Source organism: Polyergus mexicanus, unplaced genomic scaffold, assembly GCF_030449975.1.
Source record: "Polyergus mexicanus isolate NDT 795.1 unplaced genomic scaffold, iyPolMexi1.0 SCAF_6, whole genome shotgun sequence".
NCBI classification, from domain to species: Eukaryota; Metazoa; Arthropoda; class Insecta; order Hymenoptera; family Formicidae; genus Polyergus; species Polyergus mexicanus.
In genome coordinates this window covers 347,610-367,847 of record NW_027223326.1, presented here as the reverse complement: position 1 = coordinate 367,847, position 20,238 = coordinate 347,610, and the positions used below count along the sequence as shown (strand labels likewise).

Sequence of the window (20,238 nt, the reverse complement as noted above, 5' to 3'; positions counted from 1 at the left end):
GTATCGTTAATGTTAGAAAAATAAATTTAGAAAACAAATTCCCTAATTATAGATAATTAAAATAAATAAGTTAATAAGATTGATACTTTTATTCCAAAAATAATAATAATTCATTATCGTAAATATCTTTTACACAATATATACAATAAAAAAAATTTTTTTATTCCTTAAAATTGTTTTATCAAGAACAATTAGTTTTGTTAGCTATTGCCTTTTCCTTTTTTCTTTTCTCTATCGAAAATTACATTTATATAATGCACGCGCCCGTATGCGCATAAAAATATTTTGAAATAATATAACATATTGATATTCATATATAGTATTATTTACTGAAATAAAAAAGGAGATCACTCACAGCTAATAAAATATATAATTAAATTTATATATGAGACATGTCTCTAATTTATGATTGTAATACGATCATACATTAAACAAACTTTTACCGACAAAATGATTGTTACTATACATAATTCTACATAGCTTCTAAGACTACGCAGGTGGCGATACTAAATAAGGTTTAGTAGACATCCTACGAAAAACGCCTGAACAGCCGCTTTCAGGCTTCACTTTGCTAGCATGTCAGTTTGAAGATAATTATACGAAAGAATTCATAATTTCCGACTGTTGGTAAAATATTTAGAATATACAATATATATCACAAAAGAAAGACTGTAATAAAAATTGTAAACCTTTGTAATTTTTTTATTTTAATTTCCTTTCTCACACGTGAAAAAATATATATTTTATTTGTACATAAAATAAACTATACTAACTATAGCTTTATATACATCCATCAAAATATTTATATATTAATATATTAGTATTTAATATACAATATTGATTTATAATGCATTTTTGTTTTAGGAAACTCAACACTGTCTACGTAAAACAGTATCATTCTCGTTGTCCTCGCTCTGTCATTTTCCGCTATTGTATTCATGATCCATATAACCGCACGCATAGTGATAATATAGCTGCAAATGATATATTATTTTCACGGTTGGCGTGCTTTTGACAACGAAAGAGAAGTACAAGAGGATAGATACGAATACCAGTCGTCCGTTTATATCGATTTTGAACCCTCGTTGGCGTCAGATGTTGTAACAATCGAATGACGTCGTTATACAAGAGCGTGAAACGTGCAAAAAAATTTTGCTTTCTTACTTTATTACGTCACTATTTTATTATTTTATTAATTGTCCCATATTTTTTAATTTCACGATACATTATTTCTAGCTCATGCCATAAACAAATGGCAACCTTCACAGTCAGAAAAACATAGAAAAATAATAACATAAAATATAATACATATAGTTACATTTTTTTTCCCCAAAGAATCTTTAAAGAAAAACAGTATAATTTTTATATAGCAATTATCTGCTTTATTATCGCTAATTTATACATGTAATGTGCCGGAAAAGAAAATACATTTTCTTATGTTTCTTTTATAGTGACAGAGATATAGCACAGAAGAAAATGAAAACATATGTAAACGAATTTTATATATAATTCTATATATTTATATATAATTTATATATAGATTTTTTTCCCAGGATGTTAAGTGTCAAAGAAATTTACCGCATACGTCTAACAGTAAGACGAAAATCACGAACTCGTGTTAAATAGTTTGACAATTGTAAGTAGAAATAATTCATTTTCAAAACGATACGCATAAATGTATCGGAGATGCTTTCAGAAGCATAATATAAAGCATAATAATGTAATTTATTTTAATTCTCCAAGCGAAAATTGAACTAAATTAAAGGAAAGATATTTGCCGCGACGACCCCGACAAGATGGCTACGGCACTGCCTATTCGCGCGACTACTAGTCGCTCCTACGCTCTGCGCCGCGTCAGTACATGCGGGCTCGCCGCGGCGTGCGAATCACGTCTTTCCGAAGGTGTACGTCTTCATATCCCGTCCAGCGCACTTTACAATTCTTATCCCTTCTCGTTAACTCGCGATAACCGCGTTCCAGGTCTTCGATAAGCTGCTTGAAAAAATTGAACGCGAATTCTCAGCAACTTGTTCTCAAGACATTCAAATCGGCGATCAAAAATCGAGAATCATGCCAGCGGACGCCGAACTCAGCAACCTGCTCAACAGACGGCAAAGGATCAACGACGAACTCGAGGAGGGTAAAGAGGTGAAGAAGCAATACAAGTTCGTAAACGTTTACACCGAGTTCCATGAGTTGTCGCGCCGCGAGATCAAGCAATACGAGCAGACTTTCAACAGGTGAGATTTCTTTTTTATTCATTAGTTACGCGCCATTGCGATCGAAAAACATCACTAACGCGTTTAACATCTCAAGGTTTAGTTTTATTATTTTATAATAGAATTTGTGAAATATTAATGGAATTTTTCAGATAAAAGATATTTTCTTAAAGTATAATATATTTTTATCATTACATATATATTTTATATCACAATATTATTAATGCAAAATAAATACTGTATTATTACATAAACATATATAAGAGAGAGAAAAAGAAAGAAAGAAAGAAAGAAAGAGAGGGAGAGAATATATATTCTTCTATAAATATTCTATCATAAATATATATAAATTTTTCTATATATATTAGGTGTACAACTTTGCTTCCGCCGTTTTCCTATAGATGGCTTTAGCGGTAAGTAGTGGTCGAAATAAATAGATCATAGACGTCGTGCTATAAACTTGGGCATCTGTCAACATAACCCCATAGAAACATTATTCGATTTGTGTCTGCATCATAGAGTTATTCTCGATTGAAAATGTCAATTTACGAGCCAAATTCTCGTCATTCGCGGGAGGTTTTAATTTTCTGCTTCAATATGAAGAAATCTGCGGCTGAGGCTCATCGAATGCTCTCAAATACTTATGGTGAAGCCGCTATTAGCGAAAGAACGTGTCGTGAGTGCTTTCAGCGCTTCAAGAACGACGTGATTTTCACGTCGAAGACCGGCATAGCGGTGGAAGAGAGAAGGTTTTCGAAGATGCAGAATTGGAGGCATTACTTAATGAAGACTCGAGTCAAAGTCAAAAGGAATTGGCACGATCATTGGGAGTGAATCATAAATGTATAACCAGTTTTTTACAATAAAGCCTCGAATTTCGGAAAAAAAAACGGCGAAAGCAAAGTTGTACACCTAATATATATATACATTTTATATACATTATAAAATGTTTAGGTAAAAACTTTCTCTCTTGGTTTCTCTTGATTGAAATAAAATTTGAATATTCTTTGATATGAAGCAAAAGAGACAGTCGCTTAAACGTATATACCTGCGACTGTTAAATATTCAGACTATATATAGTGTTATCAACTTAATAAGCGTATTCTGTCTAGCTGCTTATTTTTACGAGTCAGCCTGGAATATACACGCATGTGTAATCAGATGGAGATAAATAATTTTTTTTTCATGTCACGAGGTTTATCGTCGCCGGGACAGAAACGCGCGTCGTTAACGGCGAACATTTTTGAATCAATAGACTCGCGTGATTGTAAACAAACTTATTCTACAACGTGATCGCCGACATTACGATCATTATCAATCTCTTTCAACGATTCATTCGGTGACTCATGGAAAGAGAATATCTTTAAGAAGAGTGTTTTTTTGTAAATATGGTGCACAATTTAAAAAAGTGATATGATATTTTATCTTATATTTTTCTGTAACATAATCCCTATATCTATTTGCTTATAATCATTCTTGTTCATAATATACTGACATATCATATCTACGATATATCTATTTACATATATTATAACAGATAATAAAAATATTATGGATAAAAGAAAGTTGAATTATTATGTACGAGCAAGCTCGATCGAGCTTGAAAGATTTTAGATTCAATTTCCCCTTGGTAATTTGTGCAATTGCGCGTCAAGCATGCGATATTTTCCTTTGCAAATTCTCGTTTGCAGATAGGAGATCCCTCTCACGTGACGCGAGATTTTTCCTAGTTAATCTGACAACATCCCGCAGTGAGCTATCATCACCATTTAATCGTCCGATCGCGCCCGTCTTTTATGATAACAAACTTTGTTACGGAAGCTATGAAAATCATTTAGGTATATATTACAGCAAAATTACACACACACATATCGCAAAACCAAATAATCGATACCAAAAATATAATTTATTTGCAATAATCGGATATTTAATTATAACCTCCACGTGTAGTTTACGTATCTCTCTTCTAAAAAAAAAAAAAAATCATCATTTTTCATCGAAGGATAATTTTTAAAATATGGATGTTTCGCCTTTCGCGTACGTCCTTGCCCTCGCAATAGCTGCGAAGGTACCTGAGCACTAAGATACCCACCCTCTTCTCTGGCCGCGTTGTCAGACCTGCTACCAGGTTGACTCCGAAATACCTACCTACTCCGAGACACAAAGGGCGTAGATACCGGGAACGAGGGGTGGGGTGGGTGGGGGGAGGGGGACGCGGCAGGAGGCCTGCAGGGACCCTGAGGTCGTCTGCCCTCTTCGCGTTGCCTGCGTTTCTTCTCTCGAAGAAATGCACGTCACGAATCTCTCGACGTTTGCGGTTTCGTAATGACGGAGCATGCCGATTCTCCACGTCTCTGCGATTTTCTCCTTTCTCGGCGCCCCTTCATCGGAAAATTACGTCTTTCCTCTCTCTCTCTCTCTCTCTCTCTCTCTTCGCGTTTTCTGTCAATAAATCTTTAGGACGCTTTATAACCAGCGAGACAGATAATCGACAGTATATCGCTGAATAGATGTCAAAGAAGGTTATTCGTTCTTCGTCGAGAGTTCAGAGAGAATTTGAGGACAAACGACTGGAAAAAAAAAAGAACTAAATTAATAAAAATAAAATTTATGAAGAAAATAAGAAATTGGAGAGAACATAATAATTTATTAATCCTTAAAGTACATTATGCGTAAAAAATTTTAAATAAGAAGATCAAATGATGATTTTCACAAGATAGCTTAAACGGGATTCTGATTCATTGCTCGAAGAGATCGAGCATTATAGATATTAATCTGGAGCCTGATGTGTATATCGAAACGAGAGACGCGGATATTTCAGAGAAAATACGTCGCCGTATTTCTACGATTTATCGAGAGACCCCGAGGTTACAAACGTAACCGGTTTCGCGGCGAAGAGACAAGGACGAACTTCTTGGACAAACGCGCGGACACATAAACGAACAACAATCATCGATCCTTCCGGATGACGTATCGCAGCACGCATGCAGGATGCACGCACGTGCGCGCTGCGGGCGACAGAGAAATTCTCGTGCCGTTATTAAGAGATTTTCACCTCGCGGGTATTTAAACAGAGAGGAAAAGTCGATCCTCGATCGGGGGGGGGGGAGGGTGGAGGGGGGTCGCAATATGTTTAAGTATCAAAGTGATATTACTCTTGTGTGCGAAGTAAAGATATAATTATTACGTATTAAAGAATAATTATATTACTTATTAAAGTGCATTTATTAAAATTCTCCATAATATTCTTGTAATTTTTATATCGACTAAATTTAATAATTGTTACTTCGTACGCAGTAAAAGATAGTATTTTTCAGTTAGACGAAACAAAAACACGGCTATCGATACCTTTGCCGCGCACAGTTTATCGGTGATCCGCGATACGAACGTGTTCCCCTTCTCGTTCACTTTATAAGAATCGAGAGAGGAAGAAAATTAATTATTCTTTTAATCAGTAACTCGATATATTCATCGGGCGGAGCTTGCCTATCGCGGACGAGGCTAAATATACAACGTCTCACTGCGATTTTAATTCGGTGACACGCGAGATAATACTCGGATGCGTTCACGTAGGTTGGCGGCTGTTATCTATTCGACATTTCCTGTACAACAGACACAGATCACAGTCGAAAATGTCTCCATTGGATTCTCCCGAGAAATTTCCTACGGAGATTCACAGGAAGCACTTTGGAGGGGCTCCGAAATCGGAGCCCCTGATTGACCCTTCAGTCAGATCGTAGACCGAAAATTCACATATCAATTAACCACTTAAATCGCGTAAGTAATTTAAAGAGCTCGGAAGTGAGCGTAACATCCGGTGTCCCCGATTGTCAACTGGTTGTCTTTTCCATCCTGTATTGCCACGAATATAGTATTGATCCCATTAATTTAGTAAATTTAATTTGCTACAAATAACATCGATATCAATTCTTTGAATAATTTTTATTATATTAGGTGTACAACTTTGCTTCCGCCGTTTTTTTTCCGAAATTCGAGGCTTTATTGTAAAAAACTGGTTATACATTTATGATTCAAAGTATTGTCCACTCCCAATGATCGTGCCAATTCTGTTTGACTTTGACTCGAGTCTTCATTAAGTAATGCCTCCAATTCTGCATCTTCGAAAACCTTCTGTCTTCCACCGCTATGCCGGTCTTCGACGTGAAAATCACCGTTCTTGAAGCGTTGAAACCATTCACGACACGTTCTTTCGCTAATAGCGGCTTCACCATAAGTATTTGAGAGCATTCGATGAGCCTCAGCCGCAGATTTCTTCATATTGAAGCAGAAAATTAAAACCTCCCGCGAATGACGAGAATTTGGCTCGTAAACTGATGATTTTCAATCGAGAATAACTTTATGATGCAGACACAAATCGACTAATGTTTCTATGGGGTTATGTTGACAGACGCCCAAGTTTATCGCACGACGTCTATGATCTATTTATTTCGATCACTACTTACCGCTGAAGCCATCTATAGGAAAACGGCGGAAGCAAAGTTGTATACCTAATATTTATTGTTTTTCAGAAATTAACTTCTGTATATCGTATGCATTTTTTAATACCGTGCTCAAACGTATGCGTGTATCATTAATTTCGAATAGTATACGATTTCGATAGGATAGAAAAATTTCTATGAAAAGATACATTCATTTATCGAGAAATTCCTATCGCTAAGTGCACCGTGACTTGCGCGAGGTCGAGAGTCGAGGTTTCTACGGCTCGATTGAATGCGTGCTTAACTTTCCCTGTTACAATGATACCGTAGCGAGATGTGATCGATTCACCTTTATATGTGCACAGCGAGACGACGACCTTAACCCTTCCGTTGCTAAAGTAGGGAAATGCATATATACATTCGAGATATATTCTCTTGGAATCGATATCTCCGCATACAATATAATATAAATTATAATTATAATACAATGTAAAATAGGAAATATTATTTGATATTTTTCCAGAATGCTTTCGTAAGAAATATGTTTTGGTAAGAAATATTTTCATATCGGAAATTTTCTTTGCGTTAAGAAATAATCGAATGGAAATATTTTGAGAAATTTTTAAGAGATTTTTAATTTTAGTCCTCTTCCATTTTTTTTTCTTTCATTTTTTAAGTACTAAAGGGAAAAAAATATTCTTAGACGCTTTCGTTGCATTGGCATCGCAAACCGTTATTTCTCGTGGCTGTTCTCGAAGAAAAATCGCGCGTTCCGAATATATAAACAGTATAAGAATTTATTCTACCGACTTGACTCGGCGACGATGAAAGGTGTACTCGGTATTCCTATCAGCAGCACCGACATAGACATTTTAAATAATGTTTCATTGATGGGAAAAGACATAACATTTCACACAGACGTCATTTGTCCCTGCTTAGGAAACACTTCCACGGCTCACAATGAGCGATGGGATTCTTTCAACTTCGCAGAATTCTAATTTGTACTGTATTATATACTTTTTTTCTTACAATTTCACATATTAAGTCAGTCCTATATTCTTCGTAAAGGAAAAATATCAATTAGTTATTAAAATGTGGAAACTTTTAGAATAGAAAGAAAATGCGATATTTTTTGTTTTTGTTTTTTATTTAAAAGAAAAAGACAATAACTTATACTTTCACGATAGAAAACAGTACTTGTCACACTTGCGATAGTTAACAAAAGACATGTTAATCAATTGTTACAAATCTTCAAATTTTCAGAATAGATTTAGGTCAATTTAATCTGAGTTTTTCTTACTCGATCGAGACAATATTATTTTACATATAAAATCAACATTTATCGTTTGCAATTTTTAGAAAAGGAACAGTTAATAAAAAATATATTTTTAATTAAAATATCCTATTATTTTTTTACTTCCGTTACATTAAATTCGTCATTATTTTCAATTCGATATTATTGCAATAAAAATCCCGTAAAAAAAAAGATTTGTTTTTCCTCAAATCTCTTAGAAAGTCTCATACGAACGTCGAGAATCATAAATCTCGCAATACGGGAAAAAAATCCTCGTCCTTGTTCTCGTCCTTGTCCTCGTCGCCAATTCGTCGGAATGACGTTCTTCATTGTTCCTCGAAGAACCAAGCTCCGCCGTATCGATCTTGGAAAACAAGGATAAATCGGGATCACCGTGCGTCACCTTGACCCGGTTTTCTCCTGGGCTACTCCTGAAAAAGGAATCGCGGAGAAACGAAACGAAAACGAAACGCTTACTGTCGTGCCGACCCGAAACGGAACGATCGCGATTTGAGTGATAATGAGATTGGGAATGCATCGGCGTCGTTACGTCGCGATCTAATTGCGTATCTTGCTCTATTATGTTGTAGCAATTAGGAAAAGAAAAGCATCGCATAAAATGGAAAGAAACGCATTGTTCCCATTTATGCGAGGAAATAAAATTTTTTCAAAAATAAATTTTATATTCGTAAAAAAGAAATCACGAATAACGTGCATGTCTCTCTTCATCAAATAATAATAATTATTTAAAGACAAACTTTTTCTTAACTGTAACTCACTAAACCTGACAAGATCATAATGATAAAAAAAGTAGTGACACGTTTAACTTTATAAAATTAAAAGAGAACTCTTATCTCAACAATGAATATAAATTTATATTTGTTTACTATGACATTTTCACACGATATATACAATTTTTAATTATGTTTTTATAAAGTCAATCAAATCTATGCCACACATTCGATGCGTTAACACTCGCATTGCATCGGCGCCTCAACACAATTCACGTTGATTGAAGCGTTTTACTCAATCAGTTAAAACTGTCTGACGAGAAGCGATTTCGACAAGCCGGGCGCAACGATCCAGCAACGTGATTGCAATGATCAATCAGATATCGAATCATTCGTAAAACAATATAAAAATGGAAATATTCACAGAATCGGAAATAAAAATACATAATATACATTCAATTTTCATTTAAATATTTAATGATAAAGCAACACACAATATTTAAATCTTATTTTTATAAGAATATGTTCACAATGAATCGTTATTTATTATTATTGTAGTATTGATTTGAGACATTGTGTAATCAGCAGATAATTTGTTTTAGATTATCGAAAAGAATTTATTGATTAAAATAGGAAATGAACATTGTTGTTTGATAAAAGTGCTGATTTTAATAGAACATATTTCATCTACGTATCTATCGCTTTTATCTTTTTGCGTCTAATCATTCTTATTGATCACTTTGCTTAACCGTGCTTATAAGTATATGGACCTTCACCTTCGGCATTCTCCCCTCTTTCTCCGTGAAATTTCTCTCAACTTTGAAGGAGAAAGAAAGAAACAAAAAAAGAGAGGGGAGAAATTATAAATATCACTTGTTGATATCTTGCAGATGAATATCTACAGAAAAATATTAGGTGTACAACTTTGCTTCCGCCGTTTTCCTATAGATAGCTTTAGCGGTAAGTAGATTCTCTTGGCAGATATAGAAATATTCGGAGGACTAAAGAACACAAAAGATTCTTGCTGTTGCGTTTGATTGTTAAATATAACGAGATCCAGCAAATATTGATCCTTTCAGTGGAGCAATTCTTCCTGATTGAAAGGATTTACCGTCCAGGTATCTTCCGCCTACACCGCTTCAATTTCCGGTGCCTCGCAGTAACGTAATTAACTAATGCGGAAGCAATTCCCTTTAACGTTCCGCTCTCCTGCACTTTAACGATCTTGAATCGAAAATGACGGCGGAATGGCGATTTTTCAGTCTCTTGTTTAATTAAGATTATGACAAAAGTATACGTATATTCAGGCAGACAAAATTATGACGAGCTATGGCGAGATATGACGAACGATCATCGATCCAACTGCGCATGAATGAAACTTGAACTTTGATATTTATATTCTCTAAAGCTTCTCGACTATATCTTATTTTTCCGTTTGGAACTATGCTGATATATTAGGTGTACAACTTTGCTTCCGCCGTTTTCCTATAGATGGCTTTAGCGGTAAGTAGTGGGTCGAAATAAATAGATCATAGACGTCGTGCGATAAACTTGGGCATCTGTCAACATAACCCCATAGAAACATTAGTCGATTTGTGTCTGCATCATAAAGTTATTCTCGATTGAAAATGTCAGTTTACGAGCCAAATTCTCGTCATTCGCGGGAGGTTTTAATTTTCTGCTTCAATATGAAGAAATCTGCGGCTGAGGCTCATCGAATGCTCTCAAATAGTTATGCTGAAGCCGCTATTAGCGAAAGAAGTAGTGTCGTGAGTGGTTTCAACGCTTCAAGAACGGTGATTTTCACGTCGAAGACCGGCATAGCGGTGGAAGAGAGAAGGTTTTCGAAGATGCAGAATTGGAGGCATTACTTAATGAAGACTCGAGTCAAAGTCAAAAAGAATTGGCACGATGGACAATACTTTGAATCATAAATGTATAACCAGTTTTTTACAATAAAGCCTCGAATTTCGGGAAAAAAAAACGGCGGAAGCAAAGTTGTACATCTAATAACATAATTGTTCTCTATAGATTTATCATATCGCGATATCGTAACACAGATCACAATTCAGCGTTTACACTGTTATAACGTATTCTCTTTTCGCGTATATAATTACAATTTTCAAAAATTATAATATATCCTTTTCAAATTAATTAAAATTAGTTATTTATAACTATAGAAATAAATCTATTTGTTTTTTATTGTCCATGTAAAGATCGTGATATCTGAATGATATCTCGATATATCATACAACAGACTAACGAACACAGAACACAATTTTATCCATTTCGAGATCACATCGTCATATTGGAAAGCATGCTCCATCCCGTGCCTTGGTACTTTCCATCCCTTACGCGGAAAGCGATTATACGAGTTTCCGGTGAAGCAAAGTTATGATATCCTGTCGAGAGATTTCGCGAATCTGAATACCGCCCAATCATTCCCACGTTTTCCCTCCGTTTTCACTCTCGCGCGTTAAGCATTCCCCGATAATTAAAAAATACAGAGATTGATACAGAGATATAGACATGGATCTATTTACGCCCCCTCCCCCCTCCCTTTCCCCATTGCTCTTTCATCAATGTTTTGCGAAATAGTTATGTTCTTTAAACATTCCACGAAATTCGCACACACAAAGTAATCTTTTTACAATTCAATCTATTTAAAAAATGTTAAATATTCTATATTTATTATCGTTGAACAATAAATATTTAAATAATAATGTAATTAAATTAATAATAAAATATAATTCTGAATAAATTCCATGCGCTGGAGGCTAAAATATTTTAATAGTTATCCCTAATAATGCTAAATGTAAATATAATGTCGCAATCCATGTCATATGTCTATTAATTTGATAATTTTTATCAGATTTATTTCGTCCCATGGTACATACGATCGAGTGTTTGACGGTGGGGTGCTTTCCACGAGAATTGTGCATATAAAATTGCGTGGCTCATTGTTTCTAACACAGGCGTGAACGCGATCCAGCTAACCTTTAGCTCACGTACGCCTACATTTTTCCACGCGCAGCAAGAGAGCGAAATTAATAATGTCAAGCGGTTAGGCAGTTATTTTCGATGATTGCACGACGTCATAAGTACCATCGGAATAAATCATTTCCGCTTTTTGCATTTACGACGACGGCGATACAACGTGTAATAAAATTCGAACAACGATGCTCTCATTGCAACGCGGTATTATTCTGGACCCAAAGTTTTTACGAAAATTCGAAATAGATCGATGAACTAAATTTTACAGTCGATTAAATCTGCCAGATCGAAGTTTCAGAGAATAGAAGATGCAATTTTTTTCTACAGATAAATATCTTGCTCAACCTATTTTCGGGCGCTTTCTACGAGAGAGACGTTCTAGTTATTAAAATGTTCTACCTTGTACATTGCGGCCACCACGAGACGCATTGGCTTCGTAATAAATGTGAAGAAAGTCGCGAATGTTAATGACGATCGAGTTAAGACAGTCTCGATTATTACTTGGGGAAGAATACAATTGTCATCCAACAGCTGATCCTTTCCTAACCTATCTATAATCACCAAAATCTATAATCACCTTCTCCAATTAAAATCGTTGCTTGTAATAAATTAATTTCTTTTTTTAGATTGCATTTTCTAGATTCTTTATATAAAAAAAAAAAAACAAAGACATAAATTTTTATGATACATAGTCTCATACGAAAAGACTTAGAATAAAAAATCGTCGCAGAGACTAAAATACATTTGGAATCTTATGGAAAATTAATATTAAATGCATCAATTAGCATTACTTTGCTAAATTTTCTTATATCTAAATTTCTTACAGTCCATCTTAGACACAAGAGTTTAACATATTTCATTATTAAAATTTTAATTTAATAATTCAATTTTATCAATTATTGTATGACCGTATTATTTTCATTTAACTTAATCAATATCACGGTGGACGTTTTCACTGTTTATTTTATGAAATCATTGAATTGACAACAACGCAATGAATTTTGTTAAGAGACGTTTGTGCCATTTTCTATCTCATCGTAACAGTTTCTTGAGTTTCACGAAATAGAGGAAGGCTCTATTTCTGGAGCGACTAGATTAAAACAACCTCTCTACCGAGTTTTCCAGCGAATTTGTTTAATAATCGCGCCTCGTTCGTCAGTAATGACAGTGTCCCGAATTCTTTTCTTCCTCCTATTAACGACTAGTGATTAGATTGCACGCGGTATCGCGATTAACTGGAGGCGACAAACTACAATATGTACGACACGTTTAGCTGGGCATCTCATTGACCAGCGTCATCGCGATGATTTATTCAAATGATGATTTATTGACGGGTCAATCGCTTAAAAATGCACTCTACTTTATGTAAAGAAAGGAGGTCGGTAATAAAATTCAACAGTCAGCAGAATAGATTAAGCTTTAACCGCATTAAGTATCTTATCGCATTGTCGATGATCGATCGATATAGTTTCACTATCAACAATTTTGACAACGCTATGCCCGGAATTTAAAATTAAAAAAATATTCTGTTGGAATAAAATTGCTTCGACGGTGTGAATAAGGAATAAAATATTCCTTTTCCGCACTTTAATTTTAGAACCAAAATACTTTTGTTTTATTAGTTACACCATTTCATTAAATATTGGGTTGAACGGAAAGTTCGTTCCGTTTTCTTCTAAGAGATGAAGACGGAAAAAAATGGCACGAACTTTCCGTTCGACCCGATAACTTTGATCTCATTTGAAAGATAATTTATAATTCTCTACAACTTTTGTTTCGATACCTTTTTTGTTAAAAGACGCACATACTTTCCCTGATATTTGTAAAAATGTAAAAAATAACCTGTGTGACTTCGGAGGATTTTGAGAGCTAACTTTTTAAGGAAGCATTTTTCGACCCACGTTTATTAACTTGTTATTCGATATTAAATTATCTTTCAAATGAGATGAAAATGATTGTAGTTCGCTTCATAGGTTTTAAAATAAACCAGTTTATATAAACAATTTTAAATGTACCGAAAACTGTTCTCTCGCCATTATCGACGATTACTCGAAAACCTATGGAACGAACTAAAATACTTGAGATGAAAAACTATGTAATAAAATTTTCGATTTGTAAATATTTTTATTCTAATCGTCGATAATTGTTGCAGATTCGACGATGGGCACGACGGCTACCTCGATCTCTCCGAATTAAAACGAATGATGGAAGTTTTGGGTGCACCGCAAACGCATCTCGGACTCAAAGCGATGATCCAGGAGGTCGACGAGGATGGCGACGGTCGTATATCTTTCCGTGAGGTTGGTTTATTTTTACGAATCTCTGAGAAATAGCTATTATCCCGGACTAATGAACAGTATATGATAAATAAACTATCGAATACGGTGATTAAAGAAATTATTTTTTTGTTTTGAGAAATAGAAAAAATATTTATAAAAAATAGTTAGCATATTTATTTAATACTATTTATTTATTTAATTGTAATAATATTTTTATTTTATTTTAACGTAAAGAATAAAATTATTTCATTTCTTATTTTACTTCGCAATAATTATATTTCAACAGGTCAAATAAGTTGATATATAATAAATATCTATTACCTTTTATGCGAATTATTAAAAAATTATCATACATTATTTATTAGAGACTCTTCAATTCCATTATTGTTAGACAGATGGTTTGGAAATGTTCCGCATTGGTTAGCACACTTTGTGCTGTCGGCTTTGAATGTGGTCGATATAAACATAAGCCGTAGTCTCTATGATCACCCTGATCAACATTAGGGTGTTTCTCGCAACTACGTTTGCGGTCGTTAAAAATATCGAACCGAAATAGCTTTCCTCTTATGTTAACCATCAAAAAACACGTGCGCTACGTATGATATTCCAGGAAGAGTAACAATTGATAGGAGATACGTTCTATTTCCAATAGCATTTGCCAATTTTCGTGAAAAATTTATTTTATCCCTCAGAAAATCTTTGCTTTGAAAATCTATATTATTATTTATTACAGAAAATATTGGAAAGATAAGATCCTAAATTTTTATTTAACGAATTAACATTTTTGTCAATTTTATATCCCTATTTTTATTCTTTTTTTTCATTATAGAGTATTAAATGATATAATTTCGATCAAACTCGCAGATTTATTTGTACCAAACGCGTATACACGTTATATAAATAGTAGACCCCATGCAATGTTTAAACTCACTCATTTATATATACACCGAGTATTCAATGATCGTGTTTATTCTCCAGGCATAGCCGTGCGTTAGAGAGGGCACGTTCTATTTCGGTTGCCCTACACGATGGAGTATTTTAACAACTGCCAAACAAAACTGCCGGCTATAAAAAGATGTGCGAAATTAAAATTCTTCCGTTAGAAGCAGACGATAATTGTAATCTCGAAAAATTAAGAGTTAAATCACATAAAAAGGATTGTATATTTAATTTTTAATGAAGGTCATGTGAAGGTCAACTTTAAAATCTTAAACGGAAACCCCCATTTTTTATTTAGTATTCTTGTAGCTGACCTCGAGAGCTTTCCAAAACATTATAATAAAGTATTTTCTCATTAAGTACTTTTTGAGTTATTTTATATTTTAATCTAACATATTTTGATATAAAAAGTAAAATATTTCGTAAAATATTCAGTTTTCGATAATTTTACCGTAATACTTCTATGTACAGAATAAAAAGACAAATTAATTAGTGCCAAAAAAAAACAAATAATTGTTTTAAAAAATACATTATAAATAATTTTCTTAAAAACATTTTTTTTTTATATATATATATACTAATTGATTTGTCTCATTATTCTGTACATAGAAGTATTACGGTAAGATTATCGAAAACTAAATATTTTACGAGATATTTAATTTTTTATATCAAAATATGTTAGATTAAAATATAAAATAACTCAAAAAGTATTTAATAAAAGAATACTTTATTATAGTGTTTTGAAAAGCTCTCGAGGTCAGCTACAAGAATACTAAATAAAAAATGGGGATTTTCATTTAAGATTTTAAAGTTGACCTTCACATGACCTTCAAATGATTTTCCAAGGTCAAATCATTGTCCACCATCTTATGGCCCCCTCGAAACCAAACAACTTTTGTCTGAAACATTTTTCTCTTCCGGGCTTGGTTTTTGAGATATTCGACTGGATGGATTAAAATGGGCCACCCAGTATATAATTATATAAAGTAACTATTAGTATCGTGCGAAAATGAACCGAATTTCTAATTTCAATCCTCTACAAACAATCAAGTGTAAACGTGAAATTATCGAGGAGGAGATTAACATTGCAATCGCTAGCCTGGCAACGGATCAATTATGCTGAATCGATGCAACGCGTCCGCGAGATTCCGGAGCGTGCGAAACTGAAACTTTCGCTCTTAACGCAATCCGCGCGCACCTCGCTATAAATACGTGTAAAAGCTGCGGAAAAAAAAAAAAGACCGTGACGTACGAGTATCACGTACCATTTCAAGGAGAGTGTCTCGACTTATAATACGAGATGCACGCACGCAAAGACAAGACGGTCGTGATATACCGTATTTCGCAAACAAAGCTCGCCGCATGCGAATCGATCCGCATACGTGATGCGAGCACGAGCGATTCGTCGATCCGCTCGTCGACTGTGATTCATTGCGCGATAGTCGAGTAGTTTGCCAAGCTTACTCACCTTCCTCTTACTCATCGCGTTATGAATTACCGTAAAACGCTCGCGAAACGTATCCCCCTTCTCTTCGTCGCGTCTTACATTCATTAAACGTTGCGTTTTAAAATTTCTTCGATCATATGAGCTTTTTTAACGGATTATTTTTCTGCGTTTCACCTTTCACTTTTTATTTCCTGCTTAAAGCGCCATCGACGAAGAATATTTTAATTAAATAGAGCTATTCGATCGGGACTCGATTACTTTATTTATTATTGTTATAATCGTGAGATAAAAGGTTTATATTATATATTTAAATACAAAATATATATCTCGAGAATAGTAATGGACTTGAATCGAATTATAATTGTATTTTCGAGATTGACGATTAAAAAATTAAATAATTTCTAACCTTTTTTAAAAAGACTTTAAGACTTTTTAAATCTAACCTTTTTTAAAATATTTTATCACAACTTGTATCATAACTTTGATTCATGTCTTTACAATGTATGATTATATTTCTTGTTGCAGTTTTTACTGATCTATCGTAAGGCGCGTGCCGGTGAGTTGGAACAGGATTCCGGATTGTGCCAGCTGGCCAGACTCACTGAAGTGGACGTTGATGAAGTTGGTGTTACCGGAGCTAAAAACTTCTTCGAAGCTAAAGTATATTTTCTTTTTAAATATATATATATATATATATATATATATATATATATATATATATCTAAGCAAATTTCTAATTCAATAGCTTTTATATTTAATAGATGTTCAGACCTTAAAATCTGCTTTCTTTGAATATTTGTTGCTTATATACTTATTTATAATTATTGTGTTTTTATTACATATTTAATATAAATTATGTAACATTTTTTATCATATTGCAAAAAATTATCATTTACTAATGTTGCAATTTACTAATACAAAGAGATGTAAATCTTGTCTCGTTGTTGCGAACGCAACAAACGCATTTCCCATTCACGTATGTGATTGTATTGTACATGACACATGGGACCAGGCCCAGATAGTTACTTCAGCGTGTCGCTCGCATTGAAAAGATGCATGCGTGAAAGCGTAACCCGAGTTGCACTTTGCATGCGCTCGAATTAACGCTTCCTTTTTCGCAGATCGAGCAGTTACGAAAGGCTTCAAAGTTCGAAGATGAGATTCGCATGGAGCAAGAGGAGCGAAAACGAGAAGAGGAGGAAAAAGCGGCGAGGCGAGAGCAGTTCCGGCAAAAAGCCGCCATCTTCGGCAAATAATCAAAAGAAGAAAATTATAACAGAGCGAAAGTAGCAGACTTGTCGTTAGAATGCAAAAATCGATTGCCTTAGATTGTTTAGATTTATTTCCGATTATGCTTGATATCAATGTCGTCAACGAACGGCTATACAAACCATTTAAATGCGCTTCAAAAAGCAACGTGAAATTGCGAATTTATCGCGATCTGTTATTAGACGAATTCAAAATGAGTGATGTAATCTCCGGTGCTATTTAACGCGCGGAAAACGATTTTATGTCAAGCGTCTCTAATTTCGCAAATAAACGAATCATTTCCGCATGTCAAACGATATCAAAATCTCAATTCAGCAAAATTTAACGCTTTCCGTGTTTAATTTGAAGACTGTGTGTGTGATGTATTTTTGCGATACTGTGCTTTGAATGTGACAAACGTTAAAGAGCCGTATCTTCAAAGCAAGACGAACGATAATAACGGGAACAATGAATTGTTTTGAATCATCACACAATTTTTGTATATTTATTATTTACACTACTAAATAATTTGACGCTTTAGCATTTACAATACTATATTCGAAATATATTAGGTGTACAAATAAGTTTCCGCCGTTTGACAAAAGTTGGCGCCACCAGTAAGTTATGGTTAAAATTGTCAGATGTAAAGCGTCCTTATCGTAAGATTGGACATCAGTCAATAACATAACCTTAAAATATTAGTGATTTTTTATCAGTATAATATATTCTTTTGTGTGCGAAAATGTCGAGTTTTGAGCCGAATAAGCGTCATTTGCGGAAACTTTTGATTTACTTCTTCAATTTGAAGAAATCTGCAGCTGAGGCGTATCGATTGCTTGTAGAAGCATATGGCGAGGCTGCCTTAAGTGAGAGAAGTTGTCGTGAGTGGTTTCAAAAGTTTAAGAACGGTGAATTTGACATCGAAGACAAAGAACGTAGCGGAAAGCCGAAAGTGTATGAAGACGCGGAATTGGAAGCATTATTGGATCAAGATTCGTGCCAAACGCAAGAAGAACTTGCACTTACATTGGGAGTGACTCAAAACATTAAGTTCCGTTCTTTCACAATAAATGCCCAATTTTTGATAAAAAACGGCGGAAACTTATTTGTACACCTAATATTATTGTTAAGAGTATTTAATGACGTTCATATAATCGTATATATTGATGTCAATTCTGTTGATAGAAATCAAAGTTTTGGAAAACTATTGATATCTATCATTCTGCACACATATCTATCCTATAGACATATAAACTCTGTTAGAGTTATTATTTTACGATAAAGATTTGCAAATCACAGATAATGTGCAAACTATTTTTACTTACTTTTTTATATAGCAGTTTTCACGATAATAATCATAGTATTGTTATAAAATAACGAATGGTGCTAAGCAAAGATGTAGAGAGAAAAAGATTAATTAATAATTACATAAAACATTTAATATACATGCAAATGTGAATGCAAGTAGAAAGAAAATTTCAATAAATTTTAAAAGTATTAATAAATATTGAATGACTTTTTATCGCGAATGTTAAAAGATTATTATAAGAAGACGAGATTAAATTTTGATTCTTATTGAATGAAATGTTAACGTTAAAGACAATATAAGACATACATAAAAATCGATATTGAAGATTATTCAAGAAAATGGCCTTAAAGACTTTCGAGTTTTCGATTAACGTAAGATTTGTCTAGGCGCGCGCTTGTACTTAAATTTTTATTACGCGCAATGGCCTCTTATTTATATTTTCTTTTTTAAATAATATTCTTTGTGACACATATTAAATAACATATATGAAAATATGTATATAGAATATAAAAAGAAATATGTATGGTTGTATATCTGTCTGCGTGAATGTTGTATACCAAGCCAGAGAAACATGTTTGTTTAATATTAAATTGACATTAATAAAAATTACATGTAGATATAATTACAAAAATTTAATGAACAGCAGATTTATTATAATTGCGCCAATTTATATTTCACTGAAAAGTGTAATGTTTAAATAATAGGAATAATAGAAGATCTTTTAAAAATTCGCCAAAATTCTTATTTCTTTATTTCGATGAACATTATACTTTGTAATAATAATATTGTGCAGATATTTTTATGGTCTTGACAGTATATTGTAATATGTTTTTATGATACAATATCATTTTTGGCGACATTTATCTGTACATATAATAATATTAGAAAGCCTCGAACCTTTTATTGTAAAAAGTGTGTGTAAGCTATAGATTGTAAATAAACTTACTTTATTGCGTCACTTATTTCTACGGATTTGATTAAACTAATTTCCGATAAGTTAAAATTGCATATTGAAAACTGCACTATGTTATTATAGTTGATGATATAAATGACGACTAAAGAAAAGTCGAAAATGAAGGAAATTATTAAACAAACATTACATGAGTTTACTCATTTTTTATTTTGAGACTCCAGACATTTTTTCTCTTTTCATATAATAAACAGACATTTATTGTCGGAAAATATTTTTCTTTATTTGCGCACAAATAAATTGTGTGCAAATATTTCACGTAATGTGCCGTAAAGAATTAGATAAAACTATATTATCGAAATAAATTTTTGGAAAAGAAATTCTATGCTTGAATGAAGTAGGAGCTTTTTTGTAGCTTTTGTTTCAATT

General features: G+C 33.5%; 1 protein-coding gene across 1 annotated transcript; it reads left to right on the top strand.

The window, feature by feature from the left end:
• Positions 1-1,856: 1,856 nt before the first annotated feature.
• Positions 1,857-19,857, top strand: Swip-1 (EF-hand domain-containing protein D2 homolog Swip-1). Its single transcript, XM_070297697.1, has 4 exons — positions 1,857-2,240; positions 13,830-13,977; positions 16,868-17,002; positions 17,464-19,857. Exons 1-4 carry the CDS (start codon positions 2,071-2,073, stop codon positions 17,596-17,598), a joined length of 588 nt encoding a protein of 195 aa, XP_070153798.1. The 5' UTR covers positions 1,857-2,070; the 3' UTR covers positions 17,599-19,857.
• The last annotated feature ends 381 nt before the right edge of the window (positions 19,858-20,238 follow it).

Coding starts and splice junctions, on each gene's coding strand:
- Swip-1 (XM_070297697.1), top strand. CDS start 2,071: ATGCCAGCGGACGCCGAACTCAGCAACCTGCTCAACAGACGGCAAAGG. Junction 2,241..13,829: donor TACGAGCAGACTTTCAACAG/GTGAGATTTCTT, acceptor TAATTGTTGCAG/ATTCGACGATGGGCACGACG. Junction 17,003..17,463: donor AAAACTTCTTCGAAGCTAAA/GTATATTTTCTT, acceptor CCTTTTTCGCAG/ATCGAGCAGTTACGAAAGGC.